Genomic DNA, 27,353 nt, shown 5'->3' on the forward strand with positions numbered 1-27,353 from the left:
AAAGTGTGGTTTTGTTTATAGATATATTTTCTGTCATCTTCATGTCCATCCGTCTCTGTCGCGTTATTTGATGAAATGACGGAACATAAAAACTTGCTGCGCTCCTTTAATGAGCCCATGCACACTGCGAGTGTTAGGAATGGAGGCTTTTCGTGCAATCGCTGCAGTAGTGAAAACACACAAAACAGGTGTGAGAAAGAAAGAATGCCCGGAAAGAAAGACAAAAATGGAAATTCCCTGCAAAAAATGGAAGTTCTGACAAATTCTTGTAAGCAGAGAAGACGTGCTGTCGGCGATCAGTACTCCAAGGAGAGAAATAGAGGGAGAGTGTGTGCGGGTGGGAAGGTGTTCGTCTGAGCACCGCAGCACAGCTTAGCAGAAAGGAGTACTGGTGAATTCTACTAACTTACTCGCTACTTATCCCATATTTTTTATTTTTGTGATACTCATTACTGATATTGTACTGCCCTCTCATTACATTGAAAATGTTGTTTGTTTGCGATTTCGAGTTTGAGTTTGGTGCATGAATTGATTTACGTGGACCCCGACTTAAACAAGTTGAAAAACTTATTCGGCTGTTACCATTTAGTGGTCAATTGTACGGAATATGTACTGTACTGTGCAATCTACTAATAAAAGTTTCAATCAATCAATCAATCAATGCAACAGGATTATGTAGCCAGTCAGTATTCAATGCAGTGAAGCAGGCTAGTTTAGCAAAAGTACAAAGTCAGCAGTCGTAACTTAACTTTCACAGAGTTTGGAGAATATATGCCTGTAAGTATATATGCTGTTTCATGTCAAGTTTGTTCTCTCAAAATGTCATTGTATGGATGTTTGCAACAGTTTAAAAAGATTGCAATAGAGATGCTGATTTTTGTTAGCCTGTCAATGGCAAAATGCATTGTATGTTAGCATCAAGCTAGCGGGATAAGTAATAACTTTTTTACTGTATAGTTTCAGTTGCTTGTTTTTGCTCATATTAGACTGTACTGCCGATTTGACACAATTTTACACATTTTTGTCATTTAATGTGTATTAATATACATTATTTTATGTGCTTAGTTTTACAGTAATTTCATTTGGAGACAATCAATAAACAACCTCAGCCTGGAAGTTTTTTCATCCCTAAATGGAAGGACTGTTTTTCTATCTGCCAAACTAAATACAGCATTCAGGGAGGGAAGAATAGACATCATGTGTATACATTGTATCTGTTTATACATTTATGTTGTAGTTGTAAAAAAAGTAGTTATAAAAAAAAAATATATATATATATATACTAAGAACCACCCTTGCATGTGATGTAGACCACAGGGAAGTGTTTTAAATGTAGAAACCATATGACCCCTTTAAGTTGAGGTACTACTGCAGTAGAAATTATGTTACGAAGATCAATGTTCAATTTAGCTTGGAACTGTAAGAGAGGTTCTACTATGATAATATGTTTAATATTGTAATTGTAGTTTGTAGTAGTGTAGCTTCGTACTTTATCACACTGAGGAAATACCCCCTTTGTATAGCTCTATATCATTACTATTTAAATACAAAACATAATGTACTGTAAATTCTGTGTATGCATTTTTGTATGTTCAGTAGATTGCACGTGCACATATGCTAGTATTGAAATGTATCAGGCTATATTTACGTGGTTGCCAGTCAGTCACTGAGCTTACTTACACCAGTTGCTTGAAAGTCAGCTGTGTAAATAACTAAATGTACCCTTTTTTGATATCTACAGTGTTTGGAGCGGGCCATGAAATTTGCATTTGAGGAGTTCCACTTGTGGTATCAGCTCGCCCTGTCCTTAATGGCGGCTGGAAAATCCGCTCGCGCAGTTAAAGTTCTCAAGGAGTGTATTCGTCTAAAGCCCGACGACCCCACCATCCCACTGCTGGCTGTCAAACTGTGTATCGGACCCCTGCACTGGGTAACCAAAGTGCTCTCAAATACAGTTAAAACAAACAACTCAGAAATTTACACACACATATCAGGGGCGATATCTTATTCATTTTATCCCCTAATGGTTTAATTGAATCATTATTTTTCTAGAATCAGTACGCATAATTCACATCATGCAGCCTTTATCATTTAAAAAAAGAATAATTGGGTGCAAATGTTTAGATTTTGTCTCATTTACACAGGGTCAAAAATATACATCCTGGCTCAAATATACACTTACAGTGCATCCGGAAAGTATTCACAGCTCATGTTGCAGCCTTATTTCAAAAGGGAATAAGGTAATTTTTGTCCTCAAAATTCTACACACAATAATCTGTAATGACAATGTAAAAAAAAGTTTTTTTGTGAATTTTGCAAATCTATTAAAAATAAAAACCTAAGAAATCTCATGTGCATAAGTATTCACAGCCTTTGCTCAATACTTTGTTGATGCACCTTTGGCAAAAATTACAGCCTCAAGTCTTTTTTAATACAAAACCACAAGCTTGGCACACCTATCTTTGGGCAGTTTTGCCCATTCTTCTTTGCAGCACCCCTCAAGCTCCATCAGGTTGGATGGGAAGAGTGAGTGCGGAGCCATTTTCAGATCTCTCCAGTGGACTCTGGCTGTGTCACTCAAGGACGTTTGCAGAGTTGTCCTAAAGCCATTCCTTTGATATATTGGCTGTGTGCTTGATGCATCGCCCCAGTCTGAGTTCAAGAGCGCTCTGGAGCAGGTTTTTATCCTTGTTGTCACTGTACATTGCTGCATTTATCTTTCACTCTATCCTAATGTGTCTCCCAGTTCCTGCCACTGAAAACATTCCCATAGCATGATTCTGCCACCACCATGCTTCAAAGTAAGGATGTTTATTGGCCTGGTGATGAGCGGTGCCTGGTTTCCTCCAAACATGATGCCTGGCATTCACGCCAAAGAGTTCAAACTTTCTCATCAGACCAGAGAATTTAGTTTGTCATGGTCTGAGAGTCTTACAGGTGCATTTTGGACAAACTCCAGGAGGACTGCCATGTCCTTTTTACTAAGAAATGGCTTCCGTCTGGCCACTGTACCATAAAGGCCTGATTGGTAGTTTGCTGCAGAGAAGGTAGTCCTTTTGGAAGGTTCTCTTCTCTCCTGAAAGCGATACTGTAGGCAGAGTGGTTCTTGGTCACCTCCCTGAATATGGTCCTTCTCCCTCGATCGCTCATTTTAGATAGCCGACCAGCGCTATGAAGAGTCCTGGTTGTTTCAAACTTCTTCCATTTACTGGAGGGCACTCTCCTCATTGAGACCTTCAAGGCAACAGATATTGTTCTGTATCCTTTCACAGATTTAGATAGATAGATAGCTACTTTATTCATCTCCAAAGACAAATTCACAGATGTGTGCCTCGAGACAATCCTGCCTCGGAGGGCTACAGACAATTCCTTCGACTTCATGCTTGGGTTGTTATCTTCCATGCACTGTCAGTTGTGGGACCTTATCTATAGACAGTTGTGTGCCTTTTCAAATCATATCCAATACAACTGAATTTACAAGAGCTGTAGGAACATCTCAAGGATGGTCAGTCCAAACAGGATGCACCTGAACTTACTTTTGAGCTTGTGCATGTGATTTCTTCGTATTTTATTTTTAATAGATTAGCAAAAATCTCTAAAAAACGTTTTCACATTGTCATTATTGGGGATTTTTTGGTAGAATTTTGAGTGAAGCGCTGTGAATAATTTCCGGATGTACTGTACATTTCCCAATATCTAAAGTTGTGCTGTAGGTTCCGGATTGTCTTGCAACTTGACACTGCCAGTCTGCCAAGACCAATTAACTAATTGTTAGTAATCATGATTGACTGCAGTTTGTAGTTTCTCTTTGGCATTTGGCAGCATAAAATAACTTCTCGGTTCGACCCATGGAAAGTCCAAGAAGCTAAGTGATATGACGGTTGATTGCCGCACGAACAAAAACAAAAAGAGAGAAAAAGGACAGAGATGCCAAAGAGACTGCTGGAGATGCAGTGAAATTTAGATGTATTTCAATTACATTAATTATACAAAGAATGTAGTAATGCAAGATTTAAAATTAAAATTAAAACTTGCACAGACACATTACCGTACATCATCAGCATAGTAAAAAGAAAAGGGAAGCACTTGTTTACATGTTGTGTATAATAATACATTTGAGCAACAATACATTTGAGGAGCTATAGGAGCTGGCAGTTTTAGTGAGCTAATCTAAAACAACCAGCTCTCTTTAAAAAGGCACAATTCCCATCACAATGTTGGAATATCTGAGGAGAAATGTATACATTTACAGGACTTTTGAATCAATTTCAAAGCAACTGCTGATTCCAAAATCACCAGTTCAAACAAGTTATTTAGATTTGGATTCAGGAACAATCCAGAAACCACTAAGGAAGATCAAGCCATGAAATGGAAGCTGCCTGTATGCACATATTAAAGCCTGTATGCACATATTAAAGCCTGTATATAAGCTTTTAACCCTCTTTATGTGAGAAAATGCAAAATATATGTAAACTTGCCTAATTCTTGCTTTTAAAAATGATGTAAATTGCTTAATCATATTCAAATAAATCATTTGTGGCCCCAAATTACTGTGACATTCATATTCAGTAGTGTATGGAAGATTTGAAATTATATGCATTTCTACTCAATCCAGTGGGATGAGGGTGAGTGCTTTGCCAAGATGGTAATTGACATGGGCGAGAAAGCAGCTGAGTTCAGAGCCAAAGGCCACTTGGCCATTGGACTGGTTTACAGCCTCAAAGCCACCGATGGTAAGTGTGTGTGTGTTCAAGTCTATGAGACATTGTATGATTACATATATTTATACATATTCATTTGCCTGCCCTCTTTGTAGCATCACTGCGAAGCACAGAAGAAGAATACCAGAGGAAAGCTTTGGGAGCCTTTCAGAGGTTTGGCGCCTGCATCCTTTCACTTTCTCTTTTTTCCACCCACTCATACTTCACACGTGATTTCCACAGCAATACCAACCTTCTCTACAGTATCGTTAGATGCATGTCTGTTTGTACATTGCATCATCTCCCATCTATGAGACTCTGACCTCAGTTAGTGTAAAAGACAAAATAATTCAGACTGGCGAAACCTTGAAATGCTAAAAAAAAAAAGAAAACATAATTTGACTACTATCCCAAAACAAACGTCTTGATACCATGCCAGTGTTCGCCTGAGGGACTGTGAGCAATATATAGTGTACCTTTTAAGCATTGCCATTACATTGCATTGCTGTCCATGATTTTTCCTTAAAAAATCCATTAAAATGAATGCCCATTTTCCATCATTTGACCTTGAATGTCAGTAATAAGTAATTGTCGGTAATTCTTCTAAGGCACCTACAGGAAAGTAGTACAGTTGTCGCTTGCCACATCACACCTCTAATATTGTGGCTAACCACATCAGATTTTCTTTTTTTAAAGCACAAGCACCAATTTTGTGGTACTAAATTAAACATTTTCAAGCATAAAAATGGCTAAATGAAATACAAATATTAATACTACAGTTGTATTGACTACTAGAGGAGAACAAACCAATCAGAGCACACTGTTCAGTATTGTGGCCACTGATTGGTTCAGCCTCTGACAGCATTACGATATTCGATTAAAATAGTGTAAAAGTGACTAAATGTTTCGATGGCTCTCATAATGTTCAAAAATGTATTTAGAAGGTAGTAAACATTTTTTTATGCTTTAGCTATTAATAACAGCTCCGAATCGGCCTGTCGCTTGCAGGTAGAAAGCTGGGTTCAGTATTTGTCTGATGCGTTTTCTGTATCGCCAGTAAACACACACACAGTTCTGGGTTGCAATATTGTGAATGATTTAATGAAGTAGCAGAATGTACAAAAAGAAACCTGCTCAGTTTGTCTGTAGCCAGCATGGAGTGGAAGTGTCCAAAGCTTTCAATAAAGTGTCCAAAGTCTCCAACAACTCGTGCAATATAGCGGTCAACAAAAATAATGATTACTCAGCTCTACTTTCTTCTCTCGCCACAACAAATACAGGTACAATGCCCGTTTTATAGTGCCGGCCTCCAATATCATGGGACACCCACAAACACACCACGTAACCTTACATACACTTTTCTGCCTCCTATGCACCAGGCCCTTAATTACTGTATGTTCTCATAATTACCCTTAACAATGTAACAAGATGGAGACAAATGAAGCAGCAATAATATCAATTATATAAACTTACATCGTGTCCTTCACAATTAATAATACACACTGGCATATTCTTTCTTCATGTCAAAAACATGTCCATAGTCAAATGTGAACAAAAAAAATGTCACCCCAAAAAAGAAAGAAGCACCAAAAAAAATAGAAACATTTTTAAAAAGTAATTCACAAATAGAGTTCTGTGATTTCCAAAGTCTGTAGTGAGATTCTCCCTCACCTCCTTTCTTTCTGCTCTACGCCTTTTCTTGTCCTCCTCTTTGAGGGCGTGCTGCGTCTCTGTCCACTGCTTGACATCATGGGCTTCGGCACCCACCACCGCCACCACCCCTCGACCTTGAAAGTGACGAGCGGTAGAAAATGGATGGATGGAGGGATTTCTACTCTGCGGAAATTCATTTATCGCGGTCATGTCCGGAACCAATTAACAGTGATAAATGAGGCACGACTGTACTACACTTAACAGAAATGCCATTAGATGGCAGCAAGTAATCTTCATAAACCTGTTGCCTTCCCTCCAACAAGCTGCAGTGAGTGTTAAATATCCATTACGGGGTCGCAGGGGGTGCTGGAGCCTATCCCAGCTGCATTCGGGCGGAAGGCGGGGTACCCCTGGACAAGTCGCCACCTCATTGCAGGGCCAACACAGATAGACAGACAACATTCACACTCGCATTCACACACTAGGGCCAAATTCCATCCATCCCATCCATTTTCAACCGCTTATTCCCTTCGGGGTCGCTGGAGCCTATCTCAGCTACAATCGGGCGGAAGGCGGGGTACACCCTGGACAAGTCGCTACCTCATCGCAGGGCCAACACCGATAGACAGACAACATTCACATTCACACACTAGGGCCAAATTAGTGTTGCCAATCAACCTATCCCCGGGTGCATGTCTTTGGAGGTGGGAGGAAGCCGGAGTACCCGGAGGGAACCCACGCAGTCACGGGGAGAACATGCAAACTCCACACAGAAAGATCCCCAGCCCATTTAAATATCATGTTTGATATTCACCAAATCCACTTTTCATTTTGGCAGAGCGCAAAGTCTGTCTCCAACGGACCATTTAGCAACCTTCTACCTTGCACTGCAGCTTGCTGTGTCCAGACAGGTAATAATAACACAGCAAGAAAAAGTCATAACATTCATATCAGAATAGTTTAAGTCCAGATATTGATTGTCAGCTATGATGAACAACATTACTATAGTTTATATTTATATAGTTTTGTATAGATATTGTTTTTTTGTGTGTAGATTCCCGAGGCGTTAGGGTATGTTCGACAGGCCTTACAGCTTCAAGGGGATGACGTTCACTCCCTTCATCTGCTGGCCCTGCTGCTGTCAGCTCAGAAGCACTACCATGACGCTCTCAATATTATAGAGATGGCCCTTTCTGAATATCCGGAGAACTTCAAGTAAGACACACAACCACAACAGCCAATTTAAACCACAACCTGACCCTGTGCTCAGACCTGTGCTGTGCATACTGCAGCTTGCTATACACCAAGGTGAAGTTGGAGAGCATGTGCAGAGGACCAGAAGAATCTTTGCTTACCTGTAAACACATGTTGCAGATCTGGAAGAGCTTTTACAACCTTACAAACCCCAGGTATATATGCAGTACACACAAGACCTGTGTGTAGGTATTGAAGTCACATGGCACACAACACAATTTTATCAACCGTCTCATTAAGTTGGTTCCTGTACTCAAAATAGATGAATTAATACATGTTTCTGACAGTGATTCAGGGCGAGGCAGCAGTTTGTTGGATAGAGCTGTAGCGGACCGACGACAGCTCAACGCCATGACTCTGCCAGAATTCAGTGACCCAGAGACGGGTAGGTCCACACACACACAACAGTCACTCATATGAATCCAGTTACAGTCATTTTTACAGGAAATATCTGTCATGTTTATGATAATTTTTTTCTTTAACTCAATGAATATCATCCGCTTCTTCTCAGCACTGTCTTTCACACTCACCTTTATCTTTCCAATGGTTGAAAAACAAAGCTATGTCGATCTCTAGCCATAAGTTAATGCTCGCAAGTGAGACCAGATGTTTTGTGCGTATCTTACGGGGTTCACTGTGACATTTTCTATACCAGCTAATGGGGATGCTTGTAACTAAAAATTTTGGTTGCAAAAAGCATAACAATAAGCAAAGAGACAACTCTTATTCGTTATATTTTTGTCTTCCTATATAATACTGACTGAGTAAAGATTCGGTATTTTATGTTGGTAAATATAGATAAATGTCCGTTTACAAAACCCAAAAACAAATGCAGTATTACTGTTTTTCTCCTAATTGTTTAACCTGAATTAATTATAGTCTCAGTCAAATAGTACTGTACAAATCTGGACTTGGCTCCTTGTCTGTTTGTAGTACTCTAGTCCGTAAACTGCTGATTGACAAGTATTTTGTGTTTCTTTGCTTTCCATTTGTTTTTTTGTTTCTGTTTTAGCTTCAGGTTCTTCCTCTTCTCATACTGGGTCTGAACCAATGTCCCCCACCTCCCTCTCCACCATATCCACGCTGTCCTCCCCTTCTTCTCCTGTTTTCATTCTTCCGCCTTCTCCTTCATCCAAAAAGTGTTCTCTCTTGCCTCCTCCTCCTGCTCCCCCTGCTCCTCCCCTGACGACCACCAAAGCCAGGCCTCACTCAATTTCCAACCACGTCACCCTTCGCCAACTCTCCTCCAACTCCAGCGTGCCGCTAGGTCCACTCAGCTTCTAGCATGGTTTGGAGAGTTACGGCCAAAAAGAGCACATTGAGTTTTTAGCAAGCATTTTTTTATCTACTGCTCTGTAAGTGTGTTATAGGAAAAATAGAGTAGGAATATACAATTGAATGCACCCAAAAGATAACACAGACATGAATTGTACCAAGGGATTTATTGGCATTGCCACTTCAAGTAGAAATACATAGTTGTTCATGACTTTGCTGTTGTCCCGTTTATTATAAGCACTATACTTCCTCTTTTATAGGCCACTCCCTGATTAATTGCAGGTTGTGTTGCCTCATTTTTCCACTAAGAAAAAAGGGTCAGGCGGTGCCTTAAAGTGGCTGTAATTACCTTACACAGGGGTGTCCACGCTTTTTCCAACGAGGGCGGCGTTCAGATACATTGAGCCACTTTGATACATTTTGTGCAATAAAGAGGCTAAAAACCAATCCATTGTAGGTAAACTATATGCTAAGCTGTCTAAACAAAACATCCAAATGTTAGCTTGATAAAGAAATCTAAATCCAACATCTTAATTGATTTTAACAAAACATAAGGAATTGATATAGAAACGATAAAAAAGGTTATTAAGGAGATCTCCGAACCATAAATGTACATCTGCAACCTATAAATTCCTAAAACAAAACAAAAATAGAAAAAGTTTTACCAATGTATTAGACTGAATAGTTGTCAAAATATAAACCAGTTCCTTACTTCCACAATTCTCTAAAATCATATTAAAACGTATTTAACAGTAAATTGGAAAAATTTATAAAACAAACAATCAATAACAGAGCTAACATCTCAATATTGATGGCACTAATGGATATAATGGAAGAGATTATCAATGCAATTGATCATAAACAGTGTGCAGCTGCGGGGTTTATGGATCTAACAAAATTATATGTCACAATTATTAATAATATCTTAGTTAATTAATTAGAACGGTGAGTAAATTATGAGGGTTGGTCTTAAACTGGGTAAGAAGCTACTTAACCAACAGGAAGCAATACATAAAGTTAAGCGAACACACGTTTACAGATCTAAATATATCTTGCGGCGTTTCCCAGGGATCAATACTGGGAGTAAAATTGTTCAATCTCTATAAAAAAAACGACATTTGTAAAGTTACAAAGGACTTAAAGTTAGTATTATTTGCACACGATATGACCACATTTTGTTTAGGAGAGAATTCACCGAAGCTAATACAAATAACAGAAGAAATTAATACATTAAAAAGATGGTTTGACAAAAACAAGACTATCTTTGAATGTTAGTAAAACTAAAATAATGCTATTTGGTAACAGTAGAAGAGAAAGTCAAACTTAAATATAGATATACGGTAAAAATTGACAAGAAAACTAATTCCTACGTGTAGTAATGATCAAATGAACTGGAAATCTCTTCTACAAAATATATAACAAAAAGTGGCAAGAAATACTTCGATAATGGTTAAAGCAAAATATGTTCTGGACAAAAAGTCACTCCATATTCGTGACTGCTTGCTAGTGTTACCTTATCTACAAACTAATACCATAACCATATTGGTGTCAAAACAAATAATTGTAATATGATATCTAATAATATATTTCACTAATAATTAAAAATTGTATAATATGTGCCATTAAAAAAACCTGCCCACCTGAGCTGCACTTTGGACATCCCTGCTTAACTATGATTCCACCATGTAAAAAACTGTAGTTCACGAGGCGTTTAAGGCTTTTAAGTGCTGCTGTATACAGTACGGAACATTCCAGAGCTAAAGCTGCTTAACGTTTCACAAAAGTGGCTCGAAAAGTTTTTAAAAAAGGAGTTTCAAAACATACACAAACCACATGCTGGGTTTGCCAGTTTCATACATATTTTTCAGCTGAAGATTATTCAACCGTTTAAATTACACACTGATGGTTTTTAAAACTTGATGTGCTCCAATGAGCTCAGAGAGACGTCTTGAAGGCTTGTTTACGCCTTACAAACTAACACCTGTGTAGTAATTGCACATCGCTGTTTATAGACACATTGATATCTGCTGTTAGTACAGGTTTGCTTTGATAACCTGTTCTTGCTTGTTTGAATTGTTCAGACTCAAATCAGTCTTATTTGCTCTGGCGAGCTCAAACAACCTGATGCTGTCAAAATGACATACTTTTGGTTGTTTATTTCTTTGCCGCTAATTTGCATCAGAAAATAATGTTTTTTTAGTTACCATAACATTTTAAAAGAGTAGTTGTGGGATGAATAAGCCTATCCCATCCTAGATATTAAGTTACACTTTTCTCTGTTCTTTTCCTGTCACAATGATTTGTTTATAGTTGACCTCTGTTCTTCTCTTTCAAACAGTAACAAAGGACTTTCTGTTGTTTTTGTTTCTCATCCTGTCATATTTTTAAGGCGGCCTTCAGGACGCTAACACTCTTGGTTTTTCTTCCATAATTTCTGTTTGTAAGTAGCCACCTAACCTCCATCTCACGTTTAGTTTGCCATCTATTGTTAATTCCAACTTTTGTTTTAGTACTTTCCTGGTTTTCCTCCTGGTAATTAATACAACGCTAATATTTAAGCGCGCTTTAAGGCCACTTTATTAGGTTTGCTAACAAATATTTGCATGGCATCAGTTGTTGTCAAGCTGTATCATGTCTGTGAGTATATTCATTAGTACAGTAGTACCTCAACTTACAAGCTGAATTGGTTATGTGACTCAAGTCAATGTCGCACATTGAAATTAATTGAATCAATCAATTAATAAATGTAATTGGTGTTTGGCCCCTCCAAAACAGCACAATTTTAAAATGTAACATGCCTTTTAAAAAGAAAAACAAACTTATAGATAAGAAATATTGTATCAAAACAATACATTAGAACATAGTACTGCACTAACAACTACAGTAGATTTATAAAGTAATGTAATAATAATGTACAGCATTTACCTTGGAGAGTGGACTTCAACGATATCGCTTTCCAGCTGCTTTTCCATCAAACACACCATCAGCAGCTTCTTTGTATCTTCATAGAAAAATGCCTGCCGTTTGGATTTTATTTTTTAGTGTCCTTTGCTGGCATTATCGAATCATTGTGCTTCAGTATGGTGCAGACCAGCAGTGCTACACTCAAACTGCATCGTCAAGTTAGATAGCTACACACTCAGTTACATTTTTTTGTTTGTTTTTTGTTTTTTAAGACAATGAATATCGTCCACATATTCTTGTCAGCACTGGTCTACACACTCACTTTCTTCCTGTACATGCTTGTAAAATCATAGTTATGACAATTTCTAGCTACAAGCTAGTGTTAGCGTGTAAGACCAGATGTTTCGATCGGAACTTCCCTGTGACATTTGTTATGCCAACTAATGATTAGGATGTTTGTAACAAAAAAAATTGCTTGCAACTAAAGGCATACCAATTAGCTTAGAGGCACCTCTTATCTCAAAACACTGTTAAATGGAGCACTCATTAAGTTGAGGTACCACTGCACAAAAAAGGATGATTACTTGCAAGTACTCCAAATTTGTTCGTGGGGGTGGTTATTTTTACCCAAAAAAGAACATTATCATTTTCAACTTCACTTCTGTACCAAATAGAGTGGCTGGTGAGCTTTTATTTGATGTCGGCAGGCAGCTACGAGGAGGATTGTGTAGATTAGGTTGATGTGGTTGGTTTTACATTTCTTTGAAAGGAATACATTGACATCATGACTCCAATACATATACAAAAGAATTACTAGAAATTACAAGACAAGGGCTTGAGTTTAAAAGAGATTTGCAACCTATTTTTAGACACAATACATTAGTACACAATGATGCGACTACCTGAAAGATTGACTGTGACTTCATTCATTCAATTCTCGCATCAAGAATTTTTTTAAATTAAATATACTACACAATCCATTATGTGATGCCTGACCGATTATTTGAAAACATATTTTTTAGTAGGTTTTTTTGTAGGTTAACTCGGCAAGAAATGTCACAACTTTAAATGTATTGTGTCATTGTATTCCTTTCACTCAATTATCAGCTTGTGTGTGTGTTGCTGTGCCAGCTGTAAACATATAGATGTGACACAATGCTTCACATTAACAAGTGTCATTGATTAGAAATATGGCACTGTTATGCTTTCTGCTCAGCAGAAAAGGATGCATAGCGGCGAGTAATCCATGTGAAAGTACATAATGCTACTCTTTTCATCTTGAACTTTGTGTAAATGTATTTTTTGTTGTATACAGGCAAGTAAAACACATAGGCACGTATAAATATATGAATTAATCTTGTCTGCATTACACTTGCACTTAAGCACACACACACAAAGGCATATTTTAATGTTGTGTCTGTGTATCGCAATACACTATATTATTTTATCAAACGATGTAAGCATTCAAAAGTCTTAACTTGTGATTCAATAGTGTACTGCAGATAACTAACCTGATGTACGTATTACAAACTCCCACGTGAAACCAACTATGCAAGTCATTACAGGGAAACTGCGAACCCTTTATCACAATCCATTATTAGATGCTGGTTGACCTCAAGTTTATTTAACATCACCTGCTGCCCCCAGTTTTCAGTTTTTAGGTTTTAAACTTGTGTTAGATAACTGTTAGGAATCAGTATATTTCACATTTGAACCAATACGGTACCAATTCCAGGTATCTGGCAATCGATATCGGTACTCACTTTTCGTTACTTTTGTAGCCCTGATGGCCCCATTTTGGACTGGCCTCTCACATTTTTAACTGTATCCACTCGGGATCCATCGCACCGATCACCCAGGGGAGGATCCTCACATCTGCGGTCCCTTCCAAGGTTTCTCTTGTTCCCATTGGTTTGAGTTTTTTCTTGCCCTGATGTGGTATTTGAGGGATGCCGTTGTGGCTTGTGCAGCCCGTTGAGACATTTGTGATTTAGGGCTATATAAGTAAACTTTGATTGATTGATTGTACGTGTTCATGTTGTAATAAATGTAAATCCTTTAGATGATACAATTTAAATTAAAAAAATGTACATTTTAAATCTGAGCTGATGATGATAACTCTGCTTAAACTTCTGAGTCTTATTTGCAAGTATGCATTAATTTAAGTTTGTCCTTGGTGTGTTGCTGTAATCAAGAAGTAGTCTTTGCTAATCTTATCTTTTGTTGAGCCCTCCAACGGGTTTGTACTGTAAATATTGTACGTAATACACTCCAGATGTTTGATTGTAGCTTGTGTCTTAGTTGTAGTTTTCTGCATCTAGTTTGTAAAAGCCATATAAAATCGCTAATGCTAATCAGTAGCATGTATATGGCATATCCAATGTAGGTCAGCATCGAACTCGCGGGAAGTGGAGCCTTACATTTGAGTGCCGTCTGTCAGGCATGCTTGCTTTGTTGGAATGGAAAATCGTAACATTACCGAGAGGCAGTCAACTACAAATACGCCCGTTTGCCCACTAAGTGCTTGAGCCGGTGCCGAGTCTGCAACAAAGGTATTAATTATGATACTGTTTGATTTTACGTGAATCGGAATTCGGTCAGTACATATAAAAGTACAGAATTCAATAGCCATCCTTACTAGGTATGTTCAAATAATACCAAACTATGCTTCAGAAGTAAAATACTTAAGTGTTATTGGGCTGTCTCCTGGCATAAACATGCGGTTGTTAAGGGCCACAACCTCCACATGAAGATTCTCCTGACAAAGAGGCAGATGTGCTAACCACTATGCCACACAAATACCTATCCACAGGACTTTAACAATTTTATGCACTGGTGTAGTGCGATGAGACAGCTACTTTGTGTGCCTGAAATAACCTCACATGCTGTAACAAAGGGGCACTTAATTCACCTACTAATCCGTGTACAGAGTGATATAGTTGTGTCTGCATGGTGGTGCTCAGATTAGTTAACCTTAACCTGAATAATCCAGGCCCATAACACGATGTGGTGTTTGTGTGTGGACTGATTAAAGGCTTTTAGTTCAAGAATAGGAAACTGTGTGCCACGGCGCGCAGACAGTCTGGAGAGTAAACAAGAATTCCATTTTCCGTCTAGAAGTTTGAGTTCGTTAAAACTCTAGCAGTACAATTTAGGTTGGAATTAAGACTACACCTTGGCACATGGCTGCTTAACCTTGGTCTAGCACTTCTAGGTGTAAAGTGATTAAAATAGTTTCCTCATCTGTCTACAGGTTCTGTACATGCTACATCAATAGCAGCAAGTCGTGTGGAGCAGGCGCTGTCTGAGGTGGCGTCTTCCCTACAGAGCAGTGCACCCAAGCACGGACCCCTGCACCCGTGGATGACACTGGCCCAGATTTGGCTCCATGCAGGTATTCCTATAATACTAAAGACATTAAAGTACAGTTAGTAACAATTACAACTGCATCCTAATTGCATTAAAATGTATTCAAAAGGTGAAACACACCCACTGTTAAAATACTAGTTTGTGTAAAAAATTAAGAAATCCAATTGAACATCTGTGGGATGACTTGAAGGGCGTAATGAAATTTGAAGTATTATAATATTTCTGTAAGGAAGTGAAGACAACTATTGTCAAGTCATTGCCTTACTGTAACTAAAACAAAAGGTGTGCCAACGTTGTATTTTTCTCAGGGTGTGGACACTTATGGCACCAGCATTGTGTGTATAAATAGAGCCTGAGTTACTAAGATCCAAATAAGAAGTGCTAAACAGCATCTGCAAACTATAAAATTGTGTGTAGTATTAGTGCCGATGATCTACTAAGGCTGTGTGTACAATTGATAACAAGTGAAAATGTGGTGCAAATCGCTCTATTTAAATGAGATTTTTGTGTGTATACTGGCTGTCACCATGGAGACACTCATTTCCCTCTACAGTACCTGGGCTGTTGTGTTATGTTGTGGAATATGCAGCACACAGCACTTTTTCTTGGCAATATACTGTAGAAGTGCGAACAAAACCTATTTTTAGCACAATGCAGGTGTGCTCTGGGAGGAGCTGCAATGTTGTGATGGAGTGTCTGGAATAATCCACCAAATTGTGGCTGTTATAATCGGCATAAATTCCGCATATTCATGAAGACAAGACACGCTAAATGGATTCAGACTCACCCTCTGCGCAAGAGTTTAGTATATTAGCTTTGCGTGTGCTATCAAGTTTGCACGTGTTTTAACACAGGCAAACCTTTTAGTAGGTCTGTCAGAATTAGGCATGAACCATCAAGGGCGTTTAGATATTCAGAAAACATTTTCCGTTAGTCAATTAGCTTCAAAATTACATGACATCATGAGGGTGTTTCCCTTCTGACTGCAATCAACCTTAATAATTAGCAATGACAAAAAAAAACTTGTGAAATTAAATTAAGTGTAACTCCCCACCCACACATACCGACAATACACCATAGCTATGAACAGACCAGCAGGACCATTTAGGTTTGATTTATGCAATGCCTCTTCCCATGATGTCAGACACAATCTTTTTATTTCTACATTAAGATATATACACTAAATTAATTACACACACACGGGTTGTTTGTTATATCTCACCAGCCATTTATTTCCTCTCACTGCTGGTCATTTCCAGCTCGCTAATATAGGTGATCTAATCAAACACAGCACATCAAACTAATTTCCTGTATCGGCAATCTTTTGATCTCGATAAAGGAAGAGTGACTTCAATTACACTCCCTCTGCCATTGTTTGCGGACAGACTATTTCCTTGTTCCTTGAATATGATGTAGGGTGGATGGGGTGGTGCCAATTTTTTCCCCTAGAACAACCAGGAAGGTTACGTTGATGCCAATCAACTAGCAAGCGTGAAAAGTAAAGTTAAAATGCCTTTTGCCACACCTGAAACAAACGGCAAGCATGTGAAATTTCTGCAATAACTCAGAAATCTGTGATTTTAAACATTTATTTTTGTGTCAAAATATTACTTTTTTTTTTTTTTTATGAAACATCAATAAATATACAATAAAAATACTGTCTAAACAAAATTTGTTGAACACTCGCCTCAACTGCAGGTACTCGCTGTTCCTCTTGTCGAAACACCGCAAGGGACAAGCAGTAGAAAATGGATGGATGGATGGATGGATTTTTAACATATGTCACAACACCACAAGTATATTATCTTGAGGGGGTGTGGCTATAGGATAGAGTTTCCAAATGGGAAACGTTTTGTGAGTTATTTGCATGCATGTTATAGAATTTTACATTGCATTTTCAATAACATTATTAGTAAATTATCCGCTAAAAAAACGAACAATTCTGTGGTCCATTACATGAGACACACAAGTGTCAGCCAAAATAGGTTGGTAGATGACAATAAATCTAAAGGTAAAAAATATAGTGTAGAAATGTACCCAATTGCAGGAAATATTAAACATTTTCTTTCGGGGTATGTGTTGCAGCACTGTGTGCTAATAAAAATGGTTGCTTTTTTTTCTCAGTTTTCCCTTTTTTTCTCAAAGGGTGCTCAGATCCCTAAAACTGAATTTATGACCTGCAAAATCATCAGGAATCACAAATAAATGACGGATAATTGTAATTTATAAAAAATGATATTTCAGTGTGGCTTCTTACTAAAACTTGTATGTGAACACCATAGAAAAAAGTACTTGGATTGGAGTTTTTTTGTTTCTATTTCCACCATTCAGTGACCATGTGATCAAACACTTTTATCCACATTGTGTGCATTCCTTTAACATCTTCCTTCCTGTCTGCGTCTCTGACAGCTGAGGTTTACATCGGCATGTCGAAGCCTACTGAGGCGTCGGCCTGCACACAGGAAGCCGCCAATCTCTTCCCCACATCCCATAATGTGCTGTTCATGAGGGGCCAGATAGCTGAGCTCAGGGGTAGCGTAGATGAAGCAAAACGCTGGTACGAAGAAGCCCTGTCCATCAACCCGACGCATGTCAAAACCATGCAGAGATTGGTAATCCACCTACACACACACACACACACATGCACACACACACATTTTGAGTTTGTCTTCCTTGTCTGTTCAAGTGTGTCCTCTTTCTGCCTAAAGAGTCAGCAGGGCCTCATGTAATTAGCCTGAGTCCTGTGAGACCGACTGATTAAACATCTCACATAATTGGGCTTTCTACCATTAAGGTACCCTAAGTGCTGTTAGAATATTGCCTCATTCACACAATGACGACGGTATACACTGCCATAAAAAAGGAAATAAACAGCCTCTTCAGATTAAGATGACAGCACTGGGAGTAAGAGGGGGTTCAGATCAGTGTTTTGCTCATGGATACTTTGACAGGACTAAGGGGGCGTCAAACTAGCAACCTCCCAAATACCACTGTCCAACATTCTACCCTCTGAGCCAATTGTTGAATTAGGAGTTCGAACAATAACTTGGTAAAAGTCCAGTTCGGTTTTAAACTGCAGCAGAATGAAATCAGGTTTTAGTTTGCATGAAGTAGTAACAATAGATATGACTAAGTCGATAGGACACGCCCCTTTAAGCTGCATGCCTTCGGCGAGCCTAAGCTAATAGGTACACACACACATAAAGACAGAGACGGACATAAAGACGGGCTGCTTTTGTTCCGAATTCCCCCTTACGACCAAAGACGGCAAAAGGCTAATAATCTTATAGTGCATCAAGAAAGTATTCACACCGCTTCACTTTTTCCGCATTTTGTTATGTTACAACCTTATTCCAAAATGTAATACATTTATTTTTGTCCTCAAAATTAGATTAACAATGGGAAACGTTTGGTGTTGTTTTTTTTAGATTTTGCAAATGTATTAAAAATTACAAGAAAATGAAAAAATCACAACTGCCCAGAGATAGGTGTGCTAAGCTTGTGGCTTCGTACTCAAAAAGATTTGAGCCTATAATTGCTGCCAAAGGTGCAGCAACAAAGTGCTGAGCAAATGCTGTGAATACTTATGTACGGTACATGTGATTGTTTTAATAGTAAATGGTAAATGGGTTTTACTTGTATAACACTTTTCTACCCTCAAGGTACTTACTCAAAGTGCTTTGACACTATTTCCACATTCACCCATTCACACACTGATGGCGAGATCTGCCATGCAAGGCCCTAACCACGATCCATTAGGAGCATGGGTGAAGTCTCTTGCTCAAGGACACAACAGACGTGATTAGGATTGCGGAAGCCGGGGATCAAACTAGGAACCCTCAGGTTGCTGGCACGGCTCTACCAACCGAGCCACGCCGTCCCCAATATTCTTATTTTTAATACATTTGCAAAATAAAAAAGGTTCCATATTTTCATTATGGAATTTTCATTGTGTGTACAATTTTTAGGACAAGAATTGATTTATTCCATTTTGGAATAAGGCTGTAAGTTTGTAACATAACAAAATGTGGAAAAAGCGTTGTGAATACCTTCCGGATGCACTGAATGTTGTCTTGTGGTCTGTGGTGTGTTTAAAGTGAATTTGTCCAGAGAAGTGGCTCCAAAATAGGTCCAAAATACTTAATATCTTTGGGGAATGCCAACGTCTACTGAGTCATCTCTCTGTGAATTGTGACACAGTACAAAAAGTAGCCAATCTGAAAGCTAAAAAAAAGCAGTACAGCTACATTGTTGAGAATGTTTTTATATCTCTAACTCGTTCGGAAGATTACGTCTGTCTTCACGCCATCTCCATTATTCTTTCCACAGTACTTTCTTTTCTTTTTTAGTTTTTCTTGTACATTATGTCCTCTTCTATATTGCCTGTTTTTCTGCTCATTGCTGTGTCTCGTCTTCTTCAAATTTGTTAGATCACTCGGGGTGGGTAGTACTGTGAATTTTGGTATCAAATCGATACCAAGTAAATACGGGACTAGAATTATAGAAAGAAAAGTCGCAATGTAACAAAGCTATTCAATTCAATTTCCTTTATTTAACCAGGTAAAGACTCATTGAGATTAAAATCTCTTTTTCAAGAGCGCCCTGACAAAGAGGGCGGCACAAACAAAGTTACAATAATAATTACAACAAGACAAGACAACAGAACAACAGCAGTCATACCACAACAGGTAAAAAATAATTTAAAACAATTAAGTAATAATTCAATTTAAAAGCAAGTACATTTCGCAAGAGAACAGGTTTCTCGATCTTTTAAAATTTACTTTAACTCCCCCAAAGTGATCAATTCTGGTAGCCTCAGATCTTTCTGGATGTCATTCCATGACCAGGGAGCAGCATAACTGAATGCTTTTTTTCCAAGTTCTGTGTTGGCCCTAGGAACCAACATTCATTTCATTTTGAAATGTAAACAAAACCACTAAAATACCTACCATTACACAAAAAATTTGATGGAAAAATACCATCAGTAATCCGGAGAGCAGGAAGGGGAGGGGCAAAGCGGGCCAGAGTGAGCAGCAGAGACAGAGCGAGAGATGTGCTGTTTGCACTGACAGAGTAGAAGGGACGCTGCAGTCGCATAAACTGTGTGGAAAATCCAGTTATTTGCTGAATGTAAAGATTATATGCAACAAAAGTATCTATCCCACCATGCTAGTATCAATCTGATACAATACCCACAATGGTATCGATACTATTGATATTTAGATCAATGCGCACACCCCCATAGATCATGGTTTTTTGCGCAAGATTTAGTCATGTAAGACTTAAATCGGTAGTGGGACAGAGTCATTATGTGTGTGTTATGCTGTGTGGATATTATCACAGCACATCACACACTCATAAATGTCACAACTCTGGATGGATGGATTGATGAAAGTCACAAATGTTGATTGCATGCAACCTCTTTCTATCCTGTAGGGGGCGCTAACAGACGGTTTTCACGTGACAAAACAAATCTCGCTTAATTTTCTGGACTAATGTGTTCATTGGCTTATGCTGTACACGTTTATGCCTTGGTAGAGCTATTAATATAGTGCAACATTAATTTCATGGAATGCAAAAAGATAGGCTGCTAATATTTTTTGTGTCTTCTTCTTCTGTCTACAGGGTCTAATTCTCCATCAGTTGCAGCGCTATAGTTTGTCGGAAAAAGTGCTGAGGGATGCTGTGCAGGTGAACAGGTAGGCGTCTATGTACAATAATACCTGGAATATTCCATTATCATTTTTAATATTGTACACTTTATTATATTTATTATTTTATTTGCAATGTTTCTGTTCCTTCATCATGCTATTTGATTGTACTGTTTTTATTCTAACCAACCATGTGACGCACTTTGTGAGCTATATAAATAAATCAAATATTACTTACCTCGGTTTACGAATTGTACGAAAACCCATGCCATTTTCCCGTAAGGAAATACAATTAATCATTTTTTATGCATACACACACACATAGATCAACATACAATTTTTTATAGAGAATAATTCAAGTTTTATGTGCAGAAAATTGTGTGAAATGCATAGAAATTAGTCCTAGATGGCGAGTGAGGAGGGGAAGGGCAAGCCTCATAGACCCCACCGTCGTTCTTTCCTGAAATCTGTAGTGTTTCTCACCTTCTTTATCAAAGTGCCAGCACTCATGTCATAACTCCAAGAAGGACTGTGTGCTCACGTGGCTTTGTTTACATCAACCAATGCAATCACACGCATGCATCAGTGTTGTTTTATTTTATTTGGCACAACACGTCACACTGTTGTAACTCGGCCACCACTACCACAGCAGTCTGCTTCAGCTCGCAACTTTCTGTGTCCCCATGATGGATTATTTTGCAGTCACACCTAAGACAAATAAACCTGTCTGCCACTGGAACGCAATGAGGTAGTTTTATGGAGAATAAATGGTGAACAGTACTTAGAAAAAGTCTGCCTCAAACTTAAGGTCTGCATTACTTACTTTCACAGAAGACACCTCGATCACTAGGGACTCTCAAACTGCTGTGCTTTGTCACCTTGACCTCAATTACTGTGGTTGTCTTTCAGCTTTTCCCACTTGCATGATTTGTACTGACCTGTGTGCTTGCTAACAGTTTCTCCACCCAGCCGCAATTAAGTACCTATCGAGTACCTATAATTAATTTTATAGAGACACGCCCTGCTCAACCGGGTACATGTTAATGATTACCAGCAAACAGTAAAATAAAATGAAATGAATATTAGAGAATCCAGTGTCAGAAACTGTGCTTTGTTAACCCTTTAACTGCCGCAGCTACTGTTTGGCACAGTAACTTAAGCATTTTCTAAATATTAATATTTTGCTTAGAAGTGGACTTCAACTCATTCAACCTTCTGTTACACTCCATGTACATATGTTATGAACAAAAAGAACACATTGAGACTCTATTTCTTTTCGGATTATGCACTTTAAGTAGGGCTCCCATCAAGATGTTATTTTTTGTAAAACAACTTCTTGCTTATAACATAATAATTAGGGATGTCCGATAATATCGGCAGTCCGATATTATCGGCCGATAAATGCTTTAAAATGTAATATCGGAAATTATCGGTATCGGTTTCAAAATTATCTGTATCGGTTTCAAAAAGTAAAATGTATGACTTTTTAAAACGCCGCTGTGTACACAGACGTAGGGAGAAGTACAGGGCGCCAATAAATCTTAAAGGCACTGCCTTTGCGAGCTGGCCCAATCACATAATCTCTACTGCTTTTCACACACACAAGTGGATGCAAGGCATACTTGATCAAAGCCATACAGGTCACACTGAGGGTGGCCGTATAAACAACTTTAACACTGTTACAAATATGCGCCACACTGTCAACCCACACCAAACAAAAATGACAAACACATTGCGGGAGAACATCCGCACCGTAACACAACATAAACACAACAGAACAAATACCCAGAACCCCTCGCAGCACTAACTCTTCCGGGACGCTACAATATACACCCCCCCCCCCCCCCCCCCGCTACCCCCTAAACCCCGTCCACCCCAACCCCGCCCACGCTCTCTGAGGGAGAGCATGTCCCAAATTCCAAGCTGCTGTTTTGAGGCATGTTAAAAAAAAATGCACTTTGTGACTTCAATAATAAATATGGCAGTGCCATGTTGGCACTTTTTTCCATAACTTGAGTTGATTTATTTTGGAAAACCTTGTTACATTGTTTAATGCATCAGCGGGGCATCACAACAAAATTAGGCATAATAATGTGTTATTTCCACGACTGTATATATCAGTATCGGTTGATATCGGAATCGGTAATTAAGAGTTGGACAATATCGAAATATCGGCAAAAAAGTAATTATCGGACATCTCTAATAATAATGGTTAGCTTTTTGGAGGTTGTTTTTTTGTTTGTCATATTATGGTGTTTTGATGACCACTTAACACAACCATGTAACTTGTTGATGAAAAAAACAAAAATACATTTTTCAAAAATGTCAAATGAATACAATGGCAGTTCTTAGGCGTTTTGGCTTATTGCATGGTAATAACCCAAATGTTACAGGACCCACATGTTCCATGATTTTGTAAACATTCTGTGCATGGTGAACTAGGTCAATTGTTTAATTTGCATTGAAAAGGTAGCTTTCCTATTCGCAGGCTGGGTTTTCATGACTCAACGACTCAATCATCATGTGATTGTGCAGCCATTCAAACACAAACCTTGGAGCACACATCAATGAAGTATCCAGTCGTTGGCATGATTGCCCATGTCATGTCATGTCATGTCAGTAGTCAATCAAATGCTACTGTGGGAGTGACCTCAGTTCAGTTGCTTGATATAAAGGCTAGATCAATCCCAGATCTCCAACATATGCTCTGTGCCTTGAGAGATTCAACATGAATACCTTCACATTCTACGGAAGGCAGCCGAGACCCGCTGTTGTTGCAGTAATTCCGGAAGATCCAGAGGAATCGGAAGCCGAGGGCCTATCTGACGGCGATGATGAGATCACTGACCCAGACTGGAGCGCCAGCCAGAATAGCTTTCTCTGGATGAGCTAGCTAGCTCTCCAGTACCTCCTGTTAAAAGTAGAAGAGGAAAGAATACCCTCATTCCAGTTGACTAGGAGCTGGCTGGCCCAGGCTCATCTTCCACACCTCCTGCCAGAGGGAGAGGTAGAGGGAGAGGACGCTCAACCGCAACACCTCCTTCGAAGAGAAGGAGTATAGCTACAGGCCAGTCTGAAATCGAGCCTTGAGCCATTGAGCCATTCGAAGTCCCAGCGGAAATATTTGACCTTCCTGAAGAAGTGAAAACACCTTTCACCTACTTCAAAGAGATCTTCACGGATGAGTTGGTGAAACACATTGTCTACCACACCAATCTCTATTCTGCCCAAGCATTGGGAGCACCAATCAAGACCAATGTCGCAGAGATGGAGCAGTTCCCGGCTTTGCTGTTATATATGGGCATCTGTAAGTTTCCTTCCCTTGACGACTACGGGGCCATGGGACTACGTTTGCCATTGGTCGCAGATGTCATGTCACGAAATCGTTTTCGGCTGCTGCGGCGTTACATCCACTTCAATGACAACCAGGAAGTGTCAGGGAACCCAGATCGTTTCTACAAGATCCGCCCACTGTTTGACATGTTGCGTCAAAATCCCATCTTCTTTCAAGCAGTCAGTGGATGAAGTGATGGTTCCGTACAAGGGCACAACAGCCAGGAATTTGCGGCAATTCATTCGGAACAAACCTCAGTCTTGCCAGGGATGCCGTTTGGCACAGTGTTCATTCAATATGCCTAAGGACAGCCAGTGATGCCGTTTGACACAGTGTTTTAAAATCTACAATTTGGGGTATTTTTTTTAAATCAACTTTTTTTTTCTTGTTTGTGTCCCTAATAACTAAGAAATGCTTTAAAAAAATGTCTCCGATGAGAATTCTTGGTGCGGCAGTCAAAGAAATCTGGCAAAAAATTGGCGAAAGCACGGGAGCAGTGATCGAAAGGTAGGTCTTAAGCTCCCCAGAGAACAAAACAAAATCTTTCCACTTTTGCCATATGCCGATAGTTACTTATATACTTACTTAGTCATCTGTTTGCCCAATTCTGACAGCTGCAAAAACACTGCAAAAGTTAACCATTTAGCTTTAGCAGAGATGCTAACAGTCCCTTTCACAGACAATACTTTGTTTTGCTTTCCTTTACCATTGCTGACATTCTGGTTGTTGTTACATGAAAACACTTGATATGAAGCACACTGCACCTTTTGCAAGAAAACAGTTTCATGGCAAATCTGAAAAAGGGCAGCTATGATGTGTGCTAATATTTTGTTCAAATTGGTTTACAAAAGAGAAGCTTCTGGTGTATTTAGTTAGTTTAACCATTTTGTTTTCCAATGTGAGAAAGAGCAGTGAATGAATTAATGTACTTACAATTCATTCTGGCCCTCTGATTTTCCTTTATGTCTTTGTACTTTTTGTCTGTATGGATGTGAAATGGTTTCCCAATTATTTTCAATATGGTCTTAAAAAAAGTCTGCAGAGACCCTGTCTTACATCCCAAAAAACACTTTCTAATTTAATTAAATGTTCAAAGCCAATACAGTAGATGTTTTAAAAGGGGAAAAAACAGCATGTATGTCAGTTTTTGTGTTAGTAGGGGTGCATGATAAATATCGAACATATATTCATCGTGCTGATATGAGGATTTATGATGCCACACGGATAAATTTGATAGCATTAAAATAGAACTCCAGATTACCTGCAGTGTGTGTAGTTTGGGTGAGCAAATCAAGTGCTCCTTTTCTCCTACTTCCCCCAAGATCATTGAAACAAACATGGCGTCGATCGCTTGGGCCTTGTTTCAGAGGAAGACAAAGCATGCAAGGAAGAAAAAAACATTATATATATATATATATATATATATATATATATATATATATATATATATATATATATACACACACATATATATATATATTTTTTTTTTTTTAATGTTTTTTCCAACTAGGCACTTTCTGTTAGACCAATTTGATGATCATAACTGTTATTTAATTAAGTCTGACATATACATCTTAAAGCAAGAATAGTAAACAATTTCAGCTTTTGCTGGCAAGTTATTTTGTACATTGCAATTAATGCAGCTTACATATCAGTTTTGATGAAATGATGAAATGGCCCTGTGATGAGGTGGCGACTTGTCCAGGGTGTACCCCGCCTTCCGCCCGATTGTAGCTGAGATAGGCTCCAGCACCCCCCGCAACCCCGAAAAGGCACAAGCGGTAGGAAATGGATGGATGGAAATACAAAAAAATTTACTTTTTAATATAAAAATTCTAATTTATTTCTGACAGACATATCAAAAAATGAACGTAAAGAAAATATATTTATTAAATTTTATGCTAATAGGATGAAGCACAGATACTGTATTATTTACTTATAATTGTAAATATTTACAATACTTAGAACAGTGTTCTGTTTAATTCAGAAAAATCCAATTCATCTTAAACATCTAAAATCAAGGATGTTTTATAAACTAACAAAATATTTGTATATAATGACAGTATATCTCTCTAACTAGGACCTCCTAAACATCTCCAGAAAATAATTTTGTTGAAATATTTATTGGTTACAAAAGAACAAACCCACCATGTCTGATGGCTTGTTTCACTGTCATCAGGAGGGAGGAGACATGCTTATATTTATACGGCAAGTGACCATTTTATTGTTTTGTTTTTCAGTACGGCTCATGACGTATGGAACAGTCTTGGCGAGGTGTTGCAGGCTCAAGGGAACGCATGTGCTGCCACCGAGTGTTTCCTCACTGCTTTGGAGCTGGAGGCTAGCAGCCCCATCCTGCCTTTCACCATCATTCCAAGAGCACTATGAGAGAGACACACGCACACACATAATAAAAGCAAACACACACACACACACACAGCATGTCTTCACACCACTTGCACACTAAGCTGCACAACACTGGTGCATGCTCAGGCGCACTTTGCTGTTACTCTTGACCTCCTCTTGTCATAATTGCTAGTCATGTTTTTTGCTCATGAAATGTGTGTGTATAGTGTGAGTGTGTGTTTGTGTGTGTGCGCTTTACATTAAGTGTTTACATTGTGGTTAAAGCACTGAGAGTACATAGTGTACAGTAAATGTATGTAAATCCTTTGTGTGCCCTTAAAAACACTCCTTGCCAAAATAGACACTTCCACCTACACACACTTTGATGTCTGGAGTGGATTCAATGCAAGTATAAACGTTAATTGTATGTTTTGTTATTCTGGTTCCCGGGCAGCGCTAGAATTAAGAAACAAGATAAACCTGTTTTAGAAACTGAAAGAAGCTGTATTTTTATGTCATGTCACATAGAAAGGGAATCGAGCATGTTTGCCAGAAATATTCCTTCACTTCAAATAAATGAGTTGAAAAGAGAGCCAATTAGCATGTTTGAGGTGCACGTGGGTTTTTTTATACTACAAACCAACAACAAAAATTGTAATATTTTATTCTGTCATTTTAAATACAGCTCCGAGTTTGATGTGTTACGGTTGTACCAATGTACCATTTTCATTGTCCTGTCATTTACTGATGAAGTCACTGTGTTTTAATTTATGCTGTTAAATTTACGGAAGAAATAAAAGGACACTATTGTTTACTTTGTCACGTGTGTGTCCTTCTTAAGGAGGATTTTACATAAATGACAAAAGT

The 27,353-nt window shown here is 38.6% G+C and overlaps 1 protein-coding gene across 2 annotated transcripts in view; it reads left to right on the forward strand.

Annotated features, from left to right (window-relative positions):
* Positions 1–27,300, forward strand: part of ttc7b (tetratricopeptide repeat domain 7B) — a 51,338-nt gene extending 24,038 nt beyond the window's left edge. Inside the window, exons 11-23 of one of the 2 annotated variants that reach the window (XM_061968425.2) lie at positions 1,742–1,930; positions 4,616–4,733; positions 4,817–4,874; positions 7,192–7,264; positions 7,408–7,568; positions 7,646–7,762; positions 7,895–7,992; positions 8,620–8,862; positions 11,272–11,322; positions 15,040–15,180; positions 17,565–17,767; positions 20,781–20,854; positions 26,381–27,300. In XM_061968425.2, coding sequence (XP_061824409.1) covers positions 1,742–1,930; positions 4,616–4,733; positions 4,817–4,874; positions 7,192–7,264; positions 7,408–7,568; positions 7,646–7,762; positions 7,895–7,992; positions 8,620–8,862; positions 11,272–11,322; positions 15,040–15,180; positions 17,565–17,767; positions 20,781–20,854; positions 26,381–26,528 — 1,674 coding nt within the window. In that variant the 3' untranslated portion in view covers positions 26,529–27,300. The remainder of the gene's footprint in view (positions 1–1,741; positions 1,931–4,615; positions 4,734–4,816; positions 4,875–7,191; positions 7,265–7,407; positions 7,569–7,645; positions 7,763–7,894; positions 7,993–8,619; positions 8,863–11,271; positions 11,323–15,039; positions 15,181–17,564; positions 17,768–20,780; positions 20,855–26,380) is intronic. The other variant, XM_061968423.1, reaches the window with a different exon arrangement.
* Positions 27,301–27,353: the final 53 nt, after the last annotated feature.

The sequence above is a fragment of the Nerophis lumbriciformis genome, linkage group LG08 (assembly GCF_033978685.3).
Source record: "Nerophis lumbriciformis linkage group LG08, RoL_Nlum_v2.1, whole genome shotgun sequence".
NCBI lineage: Eukaryota > Metazoa > Chordata > Actinopteri > Syngnathiformes > Syngnathidae > Nerophis > Nerophis lumbriciformis.